At 37.9% G+C, this 12,665-nt stretch overlaps 1 protein-coding gene across 1 annotated transcript in view; it reads left to right on the plus strand.

Moving 5' to 3' along the window:
* LOC127548799 (L-gulonolactone oxidase-like) overlaps nucleotides 1-2,499 on the plus strand; it is a 53,775-nt gene extending 51,276 nt beyond the window's left edge. The window contains exon 12 of the mRNA XM_051976388.1: nucleotides 970-2,499. Coding sequence (XP_051832348.1) covers nucleotides 970-1,098 — 129 coding nt within the window. The 3' untranslated portion in view covers nucleotides 1,099-2,499. The remainder of the gene's footprint in view (nucleotides 1-969) is intronic.
* The last annotated feature ends 10,166 nt before the right edge of the window (nucleotides 2,500-12,665 follow it).

A 12,665-nucleotide genomic window follows, 5' to 3' on the forward strand; every position in this document is an offset into this window, starting at 1 on the left:
CCAAGTAGAAGTTCTCTCCCATCAGTGAAATCACACATTCTGAATCTCCCCCTCATTCCATGTTTGACTTGCTCCTGTTTCTTCTGTTTCTCCTTCTTTTACCTCTTATTGGGGAATTCTGTCAAACAGAAGGAACAGGACTTCTTGGGAGAGATGTATCCACCAACCAGGGATGGGGGGAATCTGATCAATTAAAGACAAAAAGACAGACCAAAAGAAAAGACATTTGTTAACATGCTAAGGAAGACCGCTAGTTGGTGATAGCAACATCAGCTTCCTAGGGTATAGAATAAGTTTTTATAACCTTTTTGGGGTTTTAGGGAATACAGCCAATCAGTTGCATTGTGTGGCACTTTAGGATAGATGAGGAAAGCATTTCATAGAAAGAGGGTAGAAAAAAAAGGAGAGATCAGCCAAAGGAAAAAAGGGGGGTGTATTTGGAATGCAACTGGAAGAATTTATTATAAGAACATAACCCCTGTTCAATGGCCAAAAACAAGGAGAAATGACAAATATTTTTATAATTGTGAAAGAAGTATTTTTAGACAAAGCTGCAGATCTCTTATCCAAGGACAATAAATAGTTGTTATAGCAGTGGATGAGAGTTTTGCCAGATTCCTTCATAGTTAGTTATAGTTTATTTATTTTTCAATAGGAATTGAGGACTTTCTAAGATTAGGTCATCAGGTGGTTGAGAGGTTTTTGTATTATTAGCCCATCAAGATGTTTCAAGATAATTATTTTCTACTTTTCTTTAAATAGTATTGGGGTTGTTGTGATTTTTCAAATAAAATAAGATACATAAAGTATAAGCTACTATCATATATTTAGATTATGTTATTAGTCAACTGTTTCTTTGTGAGACCTAACACATTCTATGTATGCAAATGTGTAAGCATATATATATATATATGAATATTATAACTCTAACCCCGCTGATTGTCTTTTTGATTCTTCTCCCCTTTTTAGGCACACAACTGCACTCGGAAAGACTTTGAGAAGATGTATCCATCCTTTGAGAAATTCTGTGCTCTCCGGGAAAAATTGGACCCCACTGGAATGTTCCTGAATGCATCCTTGGAGAAAGTGTTTTACTGAGAAAAGATTTTTAAAATCTTTAAAAAAAAAACAAAAAAAAAAACCTTAGCTGCTTGCTCTAAGATACCACAAGTTTTTACTCCCACCACCTTCTATTCTACCTGGTATAGTGCAGTACTAGAGCAAATCTCTACAGAATTTCAGATATTATCAGTAACAAAACTGGTTACTCTATCTTCTACCTAAAAATCTCCAGGAATAGATCCAAAAGCCACCCACTCCATTTCTGAATTATTCCAATTGTTAAAAAGTTTTTCCTTCTTTTGAATGGAAATACGCATTTCTGCAGTTTCTACTCATTGTTCATAATTTTGCCTTCAACAGAAAAGGTTTTCCATTTTCTATTTGACAGTCTTTCAACCCAAAATACTGTCTCATCTTCTCCCTGGACTTAAACTATGGGATCAGAGATTTGGAGTTGGAAGGGACTTTAGAGGTCATTGTAATCTGATTTCGTACATCATTTTACGGATGAAGAAACTGAGGTCCAAGGAGATTAAAATGATTTGTCCCAGATTATGCAGGTAATATATTGCAGAACCAGAATTGAAACAAAGATTTTTCATTCTAAATTTAATGTTCTTCTCACTGCAATTGCCTCCTATCTCCCATTTCTTCAAATGAACTTACTATGGCAAGAACTTCAGTTCCTTCATCAATCAGGTTACTTATCAACATCTTTTCCTAAAATATGGAACCCCAAAGCCTAACATAAGAAGATCATTATCCTGATTATAATGTCCCTAAAAATTAATAGACAAAAGATCTTATACCCAGTGTGAACTTCCCTTCTGTGCACAAACACTAAGTGTTTCTGTACCAGCAGACCAAAATGACTTACATTATTAGATACACTTTACCAGCAGTGATCTCATTTATTTTTATTATTGAGGAGATAGATCAACTGTCCCCCACCACAACTAAGATGAAAAAAGTTCCTTAAAGGAAGGACAGGAACTATTTTCCCTCCTCTTTCTCTTTTCCTTGTCCTTCTCATCTCTATTTCTTCTCCTCTTTATTCTCCTTCACCTCCTGTATCTCCTTTCTTCTTTTCCTTCTTGCTCTTCCTCTTCTTTTTCCCCTCCTTCTTCTCCTTCTTTCTCCTCCTTTTATCTTCTTTCCTATTTTTTGTATCCCCTAGCACAGTGACTGGCTAAAGGCTTTTTGATGGAATGAAGAAATAAGGTCCTAAATCAATATTATAAGCATCACATACCTTCAACCATATTCCTTTCTTCATTTTATGCTCATCAGTCTCTTCCTCCATTAAACTTATTTTTGCTGTCTTTGAAATTATGTGTCTGTGTCTGTCTATTTAGATGAAAAAATCCCTAGAAGGGAGACCAAGAAAACTCAATGGACTGAAGTGACATAACAGTGAATAAAGATCTGTCTCACACACTTCTCATCTGTACTTGGTTTATTGAAACACCATGAGGCTAAGCCATATGGAGGGAACATAAACTCACCTAGCCCAATCTAGTCAGTCCAGAACAGACCACATTACAATTTGCATTCCATCCAGCTAGCTGTGCACTCCAGTCATTTTGTTATTGTAGTCCAGTTACTTTGCATATCCTCCAAATCCTACTTTCCATCTCTTTTTCTCCTCAGAATAATCAAATCAACAGCACAGTTGCTGTTGACATTTCTTTCAGGAGGTGATCTGTAAATTCTTTCAGTTATTTGACTTTCAAATTCTGGAATATCAGAACAATTTTCCTTGATAATTTCTTGAAAGATGTTGTACAGACTCTTTTTTGGATAATAGCTTTCAGGTAGTCCAATAATCTTAAATTATCTCTCCTGGATCTATATTCTAGGTCAGTAGTTGTTTTTTTTTTTCCCCAATATTTTACATTTTCTTCTTTTTTTTTCATTCTTTTGATTTTGTTTGTTTGATTCTTAATGGCTCATAGAGTCATTAACTTCCACTTGTCCAACTCTAATTTTTAAGGAATTATTTTCTTCAGTGAGCTTTTGTACTTTTTTTGTACTTTTCCATTTGGTCTATTCTACTTTTTAAGGAATTGTTTTCTTTTTGCAAGCTGCTGACTTTTTAAATAATTTTCTTACTTCACGCTCATGTCTTCCCCTGACTTTTCTTCAGACTCTCTTATTTGATTTTTAAAAATCATTTTGAGCTCTTCAGAGGGATTTTGGGGACTTGAGATCAATTATATTTCTCTTTGAAGCTTCTAATGTAGGTATTTTGACATTGTTGTCCTCTTTTGAATTAGTATTTTAATTTTCCCTGTCACCACAATAGCTGTCTATGGTCAGAGGGTTTTCTTTTTTTCTTTTCTCATTTTCCAGTCTTATTCAGGTCTTCTAAAGTTGAGCTCTGTTCCTAGGGTACAGGGGAGTTCCAAGCTTCTTGCACCAGGATCCTGGTTACTGGCTTTACACTGGGGCTTCTGGGGCTGGCAGTTTGCACACATTGATTCATTCGTTTATTATTTAATCTAATGCCTCCAACTTTTCTATTTCTGGGCAAACTTTAAGTATTAGGAATCTCCATGACATTCTCAGCATCCCTGAATGAACACTTTGGAATTGTATGTTCTTATTAACTGTCCAGTTGATTTCCCCTACTATTTTCATTTAAAGATATTGCTATTGATTTCGTATTCCTCTGTAAGACACTCCATATTTTTCCTTTGTTTTGCCATGTTTCAGTTTGTGCCTGATCTAGAGCACTTTGAAAGAATGAAGAAAGGGTAACTATAGAGAATAAAAAGAAGACATGGCCATCACCAAGAAAGAGTTTCCCATCTATTTTTGGGAAATAAAACAGGTGAAATGTTCTATAACGTAGGGAGGAGAGCAACTGAAAGAAACTTGATGGGACTAAATGCTCTTGAGAGGTAGATCAAAATAGTTAATCCCATGAGTGGAAAAAGTTTAAGAAGCCCTAGTATACACCATGATTGGTAGTGGGAGTGGAAAGGAATTGAAAGGAATTTTTAAAGTCTAAGTCAGTAAGAACAGCACAGAGGTAGCAGCAAAGGAAATCCAAAAGACAGACAATTCTTGGGAACTTGTTTTGCTGACTCCATATTAACTAAATCTGGATCACAAATAGCTGAGGGAGCCCTTGGGACTATCAGCTAAAAAAAGTCGATATATTCTTCCTGTATAGAGAAGAGCAGCTGAAGACCATCAATGAGAGAGCAAATAGCCCAACTTTGTAATACTGCAGCCTATAACTCAATGCTGTAATCTGATCGGTGCAGATATTAGCAGATGTGCCGAGCAGCCAATAATTGAGTTAGAAATAGAGCAGGATTCCAGCTGGCCTACAGCTTTACAAGCGTGGGCTGCTGACCTGGGGGAATGGGCTCATTGTTTGAGTCCAGGTGTGAGATAGCAACCCAGACAGTCTGGAAGGATAGCTTAGTGGAGTAAAAGTATCAGGCCTGAATCCCTTTCTTTCATACACATTCCCCAAGGTTAGCAGTATTTCTTGAGGCAAGAAGGGCTGAATTTTTGAAACAATGCAATACAGGCCAGCTGAAGTCTAAACTAAGTTCAAAGACAAAGAATCATGACTTAAGCAGTTACAGGACAATGAATTGTAAATACAATTAATAATACAGGATCGTTTTTTAATCTTTGCATGTGCTAGGGGTAATGGGGAGCCATTGAAACTCCTTGAACAAAAGAGGGACATGGTCAGACCTACATTGTAGAAATGTCAGTCTAGCAATGATGGATAATGGAGAATGGATGAATGAATGGAGAATGGAGTTATAGGGGGGAAAAATAGGCTGGATAAAGAGAGACCAGTTAGGAGGCTGCTGCAAAAGCCCAGCGGGGAGAAGTCAAAGAGCTGAACTTGGTGATTCTCGGGTAAGCAGAAGGAAGGTGACAAGTTGATATAGAAGTAAAATGAAAGAGACTTGCTATCAGGCCTCTTTTTTTGAAAAGAGTTATCCAAAGAAACAAGTTATACACCAGTTGCCACTAAAAGCATCTTTACACTGTTTAAGGATTTATACAAGTATAAACTGTAGCAGATGGACACTAATAAATGCAGAGTCCGGCTTTGTCTAGTTTGAGATTCATGTACCTAGAGATTTCTAGGTTCTAGAAGTCTGTCCAATTAAGCAATTGCTCTTTTCCTTGCCCAGTTCTTTTTCTCCTCAGCTGAGTAACTGGTTTGATCTTCCTAATTATATTATGTTTTTCCCTTCACTACCCATTCCAAGTCCCCTCAAAAAACAACTTTACAAAATCACCCAAGCTGAATTTCCTGTTATTACCCAAACCCCAAAAGAAAATCACACATTTTGTCATTACTCGGGTTCCACCCAAGCCCAGGAAGAGTGAGGTTGTGGGCCAAGTTCACTTCCATGGAAGAAGGTTGGTATATACAAAAGAATACTGGCTATAGAATCAGAGGAGCTGGGGTTAAGCCCTGCTCCTGGCAAGTGCTACTGTGTGACCTTTAGCAAGTGACACACCACCTTAGGCCTCAGTTTCCCTATCTGTAAAATGGGTATATTTGGATAAGATCACTTTTGACATTCCTTCCAATGTCTATGATCTGTAGATTAACTCATTAAAGATGCCCAACAGTGAGTGTGCTTGGTGAAGACTCCTAAAAGAGATTCTCTGCATTCACCACACAGAGCAGACCATGGTCTTTGAACCACTAGTCTCCCCTCTATTCCCGAGATGTTCCCTCATTTGATTCTTCTTTTATGTTCCTTCTCTCCCTTTATCCCCTCTCACTGCCTGGGGTCCTCCTTCACTTTGATCTAATAGCCCAACTGGAACCAGTCAATTTTTTTAGCACCTTTCTTAACTAAATATCATATAATAATACATTCAGTTAGCTTAGATATTGGTATAGACACATTCCATCCACATCCAACATTCACCAATAGGGAAGAGGACATGCTTTCCCATTATAGATTTTGGTGGTAATAAATGAATATTGGATTGTAGTGGGAGGTGAATATCATTTTGAAGGGATTCTGAACCACAAATCACACAAAAATCAAAAGCACCTGGGACATTTTGGGGAGACCCCTTTTATCAAAGGGTTCCTAAGATTTTACATTTTTATTTTGTACAGCCTAGTAAATAACATAAATGGTAAACAATTCACAGAAATCACTATAGGACTTTGACTAGATTTGGAGTGAGTTGAGGGCTGGGGATAGAGGATGTGGGGGAGTGTAAGAGTATAAGCATATATATAATATATATGTGTGCATTTATATACACACATATATATTATATATAACTCTCCTGAGCTACTCCTACAACTGGAATTCACAATCATGGGATGAGTCCCCAAAGAGAATCTGCTATCTGAGTTCTAGAGCCAGGGGATCTGCAGTATATGAGTCTCCATTGATGTATTTCCCATTAACAAACATTTCAGTGAATTAATCACATATCACTTCCTCATACCCACTCTGAATTCTAATCAAACTGTCTTACCTTCTATTCCCCATATACAATATTTCATCTCCAGCCTCTGTTCTCTCTCTTCCTATTTGCTTCTTGGGACCCCTAGTTGCCTTCAAGATACAATTCATATCAACTTCTGCAATTAGTTCTTAACAAGGAATTTACTAAAAATAACATAGTAAGAAGAATGGGAACAAAAAATTTCCCTCCTCCTTATGCTTGGGGTATCTCTCCCACAAATACACACAGTCTGAATGGTTCTACTTTAGAGTATAATGTTAGTTACAGAAGCACAGAGGATACCCATGGAGCAATTCACAGCTTCTGTTATTGCAGAGCCTAGAATTTTCCTTGTGTTGTCCTCCTTGGATATAGCATTACTTCTTGGGCTCCTTGGGTTCCCCGGGTCTGTTCCCCTCGTGGGCCTGCAGCCAGCTCTAGTGACTGACAGAAGTCATGCTTCTTGATGTTCCTCCCTCCTTCAGGAATTCTTTCTCTAAATCTAGAATAGTGTATGTTCTCCACTAGTTATAGTGTCTCCCCAATATTCCTCCTCCTGACATGAGGATCAGTTAGGGGAAAAGGAAAAAAAAAAAGAGATAAAGTATCTCCTCCCTCTGCAGAGGTTTCCTCTCTGGGCAGCTCCTGGTCTTTCATCTTTCCCACTCTCATTCAAACTAATAAAACTCCTACAGGGTTTAGCTATTTAGAGCTTCTAAAGGCATGGCTCAGCCAATTATACCCTTTTTGTTTTTCTCTTGACCCCATCCCAGGATTCTGGCATCTTGCAAAGGAATCAGGAGTTAGATACATATTTTTTTTTTTTTTTACAATTAGTTTAATATCTCATTAACACATTCTAGGCTTTCTGTAACTACAATGGAAATAGAAAGGGGTATTCCTCTCTTATTATATATACACACATGAACTTTTTTTTTCAGGAAACATGCCAAGGACTAGTAAACAGACTACTGATAAGCTATTATTTTATGTTAATGATTGAAGTAATAATAGCTGAATCTAACAATTATATTCCCTCTTAGATTATTGCCTTGTCACAGGAAAGAGAAGTACATAGTTCAATAAAACCCTGCCAGGATGGGTTATCTAAAATGGACAGGTGGAAGTAGAAAGTTTTGACAAAAGGTGATCCACTGGCAAAGGAAATGGAAAAGCACTCCAATATCTTTTTTTTTTTTTTTTGCTGAGGCAATTAGGGTTAAGTGACTTGCCCAGGATTACACAGCTAGGAAGTATTAAGTGTTTGAGATCAGATTTGAACTCAGGTCCTCCTGACTTCAGGGCTGCTGCTCTGTCCCCTGTACCATCTAACTGCCTTAGCACTCCAATATCTTTGCAAAGTAAACCCAAATGGGGCAAAGAGTCATGACTGAAAATGGCTGAACAACAAAAAATGTATACTTTCTCTGATTTCTGTTTTACTTTTGACTTGGATAAATGGATTTCTTGGCTAAGTGCTCTCTGTGTTCCTTGTGGAACTGGTTTTTGGTGGGAGCAAAGTCAAGCCTTGGATATAAAGCTCAGACTTCTACTTCCCCCATAAATGAACAGTCATCAGAAGTTTAACTTGAACCTGAGAATCATAGTCTAATAATGTAAGGAGTAGATTATATAATTCTAGCCTGGTACCCCTCACTCTATTGAGAGAAGAGTGATAGACATACTTTATCTCTAATCTGCTTTGCCTCCTAGCAAAAAATAAGATTTCCCTCCCACACCAAATGACTTTGGGACTCATCGATTACACTGAAATTTTTATTTGATTGTGTAACCTTGAAAGTTATGAATAAGTGAATGAGCATTTATTAAGTTCATACTGTGTGCAAAACACTGAAAATACAAAAAAGAAAAACAGAAATGGTCCCAGCTCTCAAGGAGTTCACATTCTAATGGCAGAAACAACTGAAATAAGAGATTTCAGCTACAAGTTAGAACTGAGGCATTTCCATGAGGCTTTATACTCTGACAGATCATACCTATAGAAAAGCTCCAGTTAAAGGCCTAGTGAAGGACTGTATACCTTTGTCCTCTGGGGTCCAGTCCTACAGATACTTCAACTCTCAAAGACCATCAGGACACTAGGAGTCACCTTGATCTTTCTCCTGTGAAGGTAGGGCCCACATTGATGGAATAACAGATCCCAGAAGTATTAGAGTGAGTGTATGGCACTAATTAGGATTGAAAGATTCCAGGATGGGAAAGGATCTCTGTAATTACACTAGGCCAACCTTCTCATTTTCCAAATGATGAAATCTCTGTTCTCAGGAGTTAAGTAACTGGTCTACAGGTTGACTTCATAATCCAGATTCTCTAACTCCAAATTCAGTTATAATGATTTCTGTGAAATGCTCTCCATTTATATTTAATATTTAATTAGCATAAAGCAAAATAGTTATAGGACCTAGGATTCTCCCTCACCCATAGAGCCCCAGAAAACTATCCCAGATTTAAAACATCTTGTGGGTCAACAATATCCACTCAAACCTATAATTCATGAACCCCTACCAATGTGTTTATTTTACTTGACTACCTTGAAGATGGTCTAGTTCAAAGCAAAAAATATTTAATTTAATTTAGTTGTTGTTCAGTCCCCATTTGGGGTTTTGCTGGCGATGATACTGGAGTGGCTTGCCAATTCCTTCTCCAGCTCATTTTACAGATGTGGAAAACTGAGACAAACAGGGTGAAGCGATTTGTCCAGAGTCACAGAGCTAGGAAGTGTTTGAGGCTGGATTTGAATTCAGGAAAATGCATTTTCAGATTAGCAAATGGTGAGAGAGGGGACACATCCTGGGAACGTGCCCGACTAAGAAACATACACATAGAAGAACACACAAAAATGTGGCCAGGGAGAACGCACTGCCGACTGATTCATGCTTCTGATGCTGCAGAGCTGCCGAAATCCTGCAGTGATGTCATTGTACTGCCCTCTTTTGGGTATCTCCAGTGAGCTGCTCGCCCTAATGCATCTCCCTCTTTTGGGGACATCTTTCCTGAATTGAGGCTGCTCTCTGATTCCACCTGCTGGTGTTTATCTATATTGTAGTTTCCCTGGGGAAGGACCTGACAACTTTTAAAATACAGATTTTAATTTCAGTGCAACCTTAGATCCCTTGTGACACAGACTTCAGCCAGCTAGTTCAAGAAGCCCACAAGCATCTTAATCCATTTTGTTTCTATTCTATTTTTATTTTTCTCCTACTAGCACTTCAAGTCTAAATGTTTTTTGATTTAAAGTGAGAAAAATCTTTTCACATTTGGCTGTTAAAAGTGGAATCTGCAAATCAAAGGAAATGAGTAGCAATCATTATCCTACTCTCTCTCCCAATTAAATCACTACGTTCCCTACACTATTCATGAAATGTATATACAATTAGCTTTGTTGCAACAATTAAACAAAATAATCCTAAATTCTGTTCATTCAACTTCAACCTCAGTTGGTCTTACAAGATGGTAATCTCCTCTTTGTTTTTGAAAATTAAATGGAATTTTGATCTTCAATAGACTATAATATGACCTAGGAGCTTCAATATAGGCTTTGTAAAACATAACTGAATTCTGTCTAAGTACAATGGCCAAGCTTGATCCTAGAAAAGAGATAAGAAAATGTAGGCTCTTCCTCTCTGGATATGGGAAAGGGAAAATATGGGACAGAACACTACATTTACTGTCCGACTTGGTTGGTGTGATTAGTTTCCCTGAGATGCTTTTTTCCCCCTTATTTTCTGTTGCAAGTTGTTGTTGTTCATTCTTTGTTTTCAAACAAGACCAATAACATCATGAGGTCAAGTCTTGACATTCATGTGAATTGGAAATGAGTGGGGTAGAGCTGCACAAAGTCATCATCCTCACTCTTTCCTCCAGAGTCACCCATCCAGTGGCAAGATGAAGATTAAAATGGTGACGGCTCCGGATATAGCAGGTGACCTTGGATTTCTAAACTAAGGTCTTTCCCAGGTTTCAGTTTGTTTGAGGCCGTGTCTTGTCAATAGGAAGGGATGAGAGATATATTCAGAAATCAAGTGATAGAAAGACAAAAGATTTAAACTATACTTAGGCCTTGCTACAAATAGGTGGGCTCCATTTAGGTATTTCTCCTCCTCTTTTGGAGCAGTCTGTCAAAAAAGCATTTATTAAGCACCTTGGAATACAAAGAAAGGCAAAACAAACAAACACAACCCCATATCTTGCTCCAAGGAGCAATAGGGGAAGACAACAGGCAAACAACTGCACATGATCAAGATGTATACAGAATAAAGTGCGGGGAGAAGTTTGAGGGAAGTTTCTGAGATTAAGGAGCCTGAGAAAGGCTTTTTGCAGAATTTTGGGATTTTAGCTGGGACTTGAAGGATGCTAGAGAAGCTAGGAGGTAAAAACGAGGAAGGAGAGAATTCCAGGCATGGGACAACCAGGGGAACATTCCCATGCAGTGTCTTGTGTAAAGAAGAGCAAGTTACTGGATCTCCATGAGCATGGCAGGAGCAAGAGGCTAGGTTTTGAAGGACTTTGAATGCCTGGAAATTTCATATTTGATCCCGGAGAGGATTGGTAACCATTGAAATATTGTTAACACTGGAATATTATTATTGAGGAGCAAGTGATGGAGCAATCTGGTTGAATCTGAGCTTTAGGGAAATTACTTTGGTGGCTGGATGGAGGATGGACTGGGGTAAGAAGAGACTTTAAAGAGGAAGACCCACCAGTAGGCTACTTTTTAATAGGAAGTGATTAGGATCTGCACCAGGATGGTGGCAACAATCAAAGAAGAGAAGGGGGAATATGTGCAAGATGTTATGAAGGTAGGAAGAACAGAACTTGATGAGTTATTATATGGAGAGTGGGGAAAGAGATCTGTGCTTGTTGCATTGGTGTGAGGAACTCCAAGTGTGGAAATTCCCTTTATTAATGCAGGTATAACTTGTCTGTTATTTACAGTCTTAGAAAATTTCCAGGGACACACTGAGGCAGGTCAGCCCTCTATCTACTACTCTTTGGGTTTAATGTGCAAACTTTAGTACTTTGTAGAAATGATAAGACAAGAATCATTGAGTTCAATCTGAACCCCTGTAGGTGAGGAACGAGGGTATGTTCAATAATACCACCCTCTGGTGACATATGTCAGCCCAGCTCTATTAAACTTTATAAATACCAAGGTCAAAGAAAGAAGAGAATAAAATTTCCTGGAAACAAATGTGTGTGGAACTGGGAATCCCAAGGTACAGGAAAAATTCACAAGATCTTAGCATGAATGGGAAGATAGAAGAGGCTTAATAGTGGAGGGAAATCCTCAGAGTCACAGTCCTGAAAGGGCTTCGAAGGAAAAGAAACTGCTATGTTGCTTCACAAGAACTACAGTCTCCATCCACAAAATCATACTGGTGCTTCCAAATGCACAGCATGCCAATGAACACGGCTCCCTCCATGTTTATCTACTCACTTAGCCTCTATCAAAAGTAGAAATTTTTTCTGCAGCATCCATTTCAACAGTTATCTGGTCAGCCTCCCCTGACTTCTGGTGATGGGGAAGGGAAAAGAAATATACTCCACTGACATGTCATTCCTTTACATAAGAATATCTCTGTGATTTTTATCACATAAGTCAATGGAATGATTAAATTCATTTTTTGTAAAGTTACTTTACCACAAACTTTGCTATAATTCATTTAGACCATAAAGTAAGTGCAGGATTTGGAGCAGGAGGACTCAAATGCAAATCCTGCCTCAAAAACATATTAATTGTATGATCCTGGTCCCTTTACCTCTCAGCTTTAATTTCCTCATTAGTTTATATATATATATGTATGTATATATATATACATATATAATATCTACTTCATGAGGTTATTGTGAGGATCAAATTGATCATATACATGTATAGGGGTGATGTTTAATTGTATCAATCAATTACTCCATCGAATTTACCAATCTTTCTGAAAACTTGAAAACACTGCATAAATGCTAGCTGTTATTCTCCAGTGGAGAAGCATTAAAATTAGAGATTTCTGAGTCAGAAAAGATCTTAACTATAATAAGATGTTCTCCCATCTTCCTCAATTGTCTTCATCTTGATAGCTCTTGTTTTCTGGATGTTGTGTGAAGTTTAGCTTTATGTTCAATGAGCA

This window comes from Antechinus flavipes, chromosome 2, assembly GCF_016432865.1.
Source record: "Antechinus flavipes isolate AdamAnt ecotype Samford, QLD, Australia chromosome 2, AdamAnt_v2, whole genome shotgun sequence".
Classification (NCBI taxonomy): domain Eukaryota; kingdom Metazoa; phylum Chordata; class Mammalia; order Dasyuromorphia; family Dasyuridae; genus Antechinus; species Antechinus flavipes.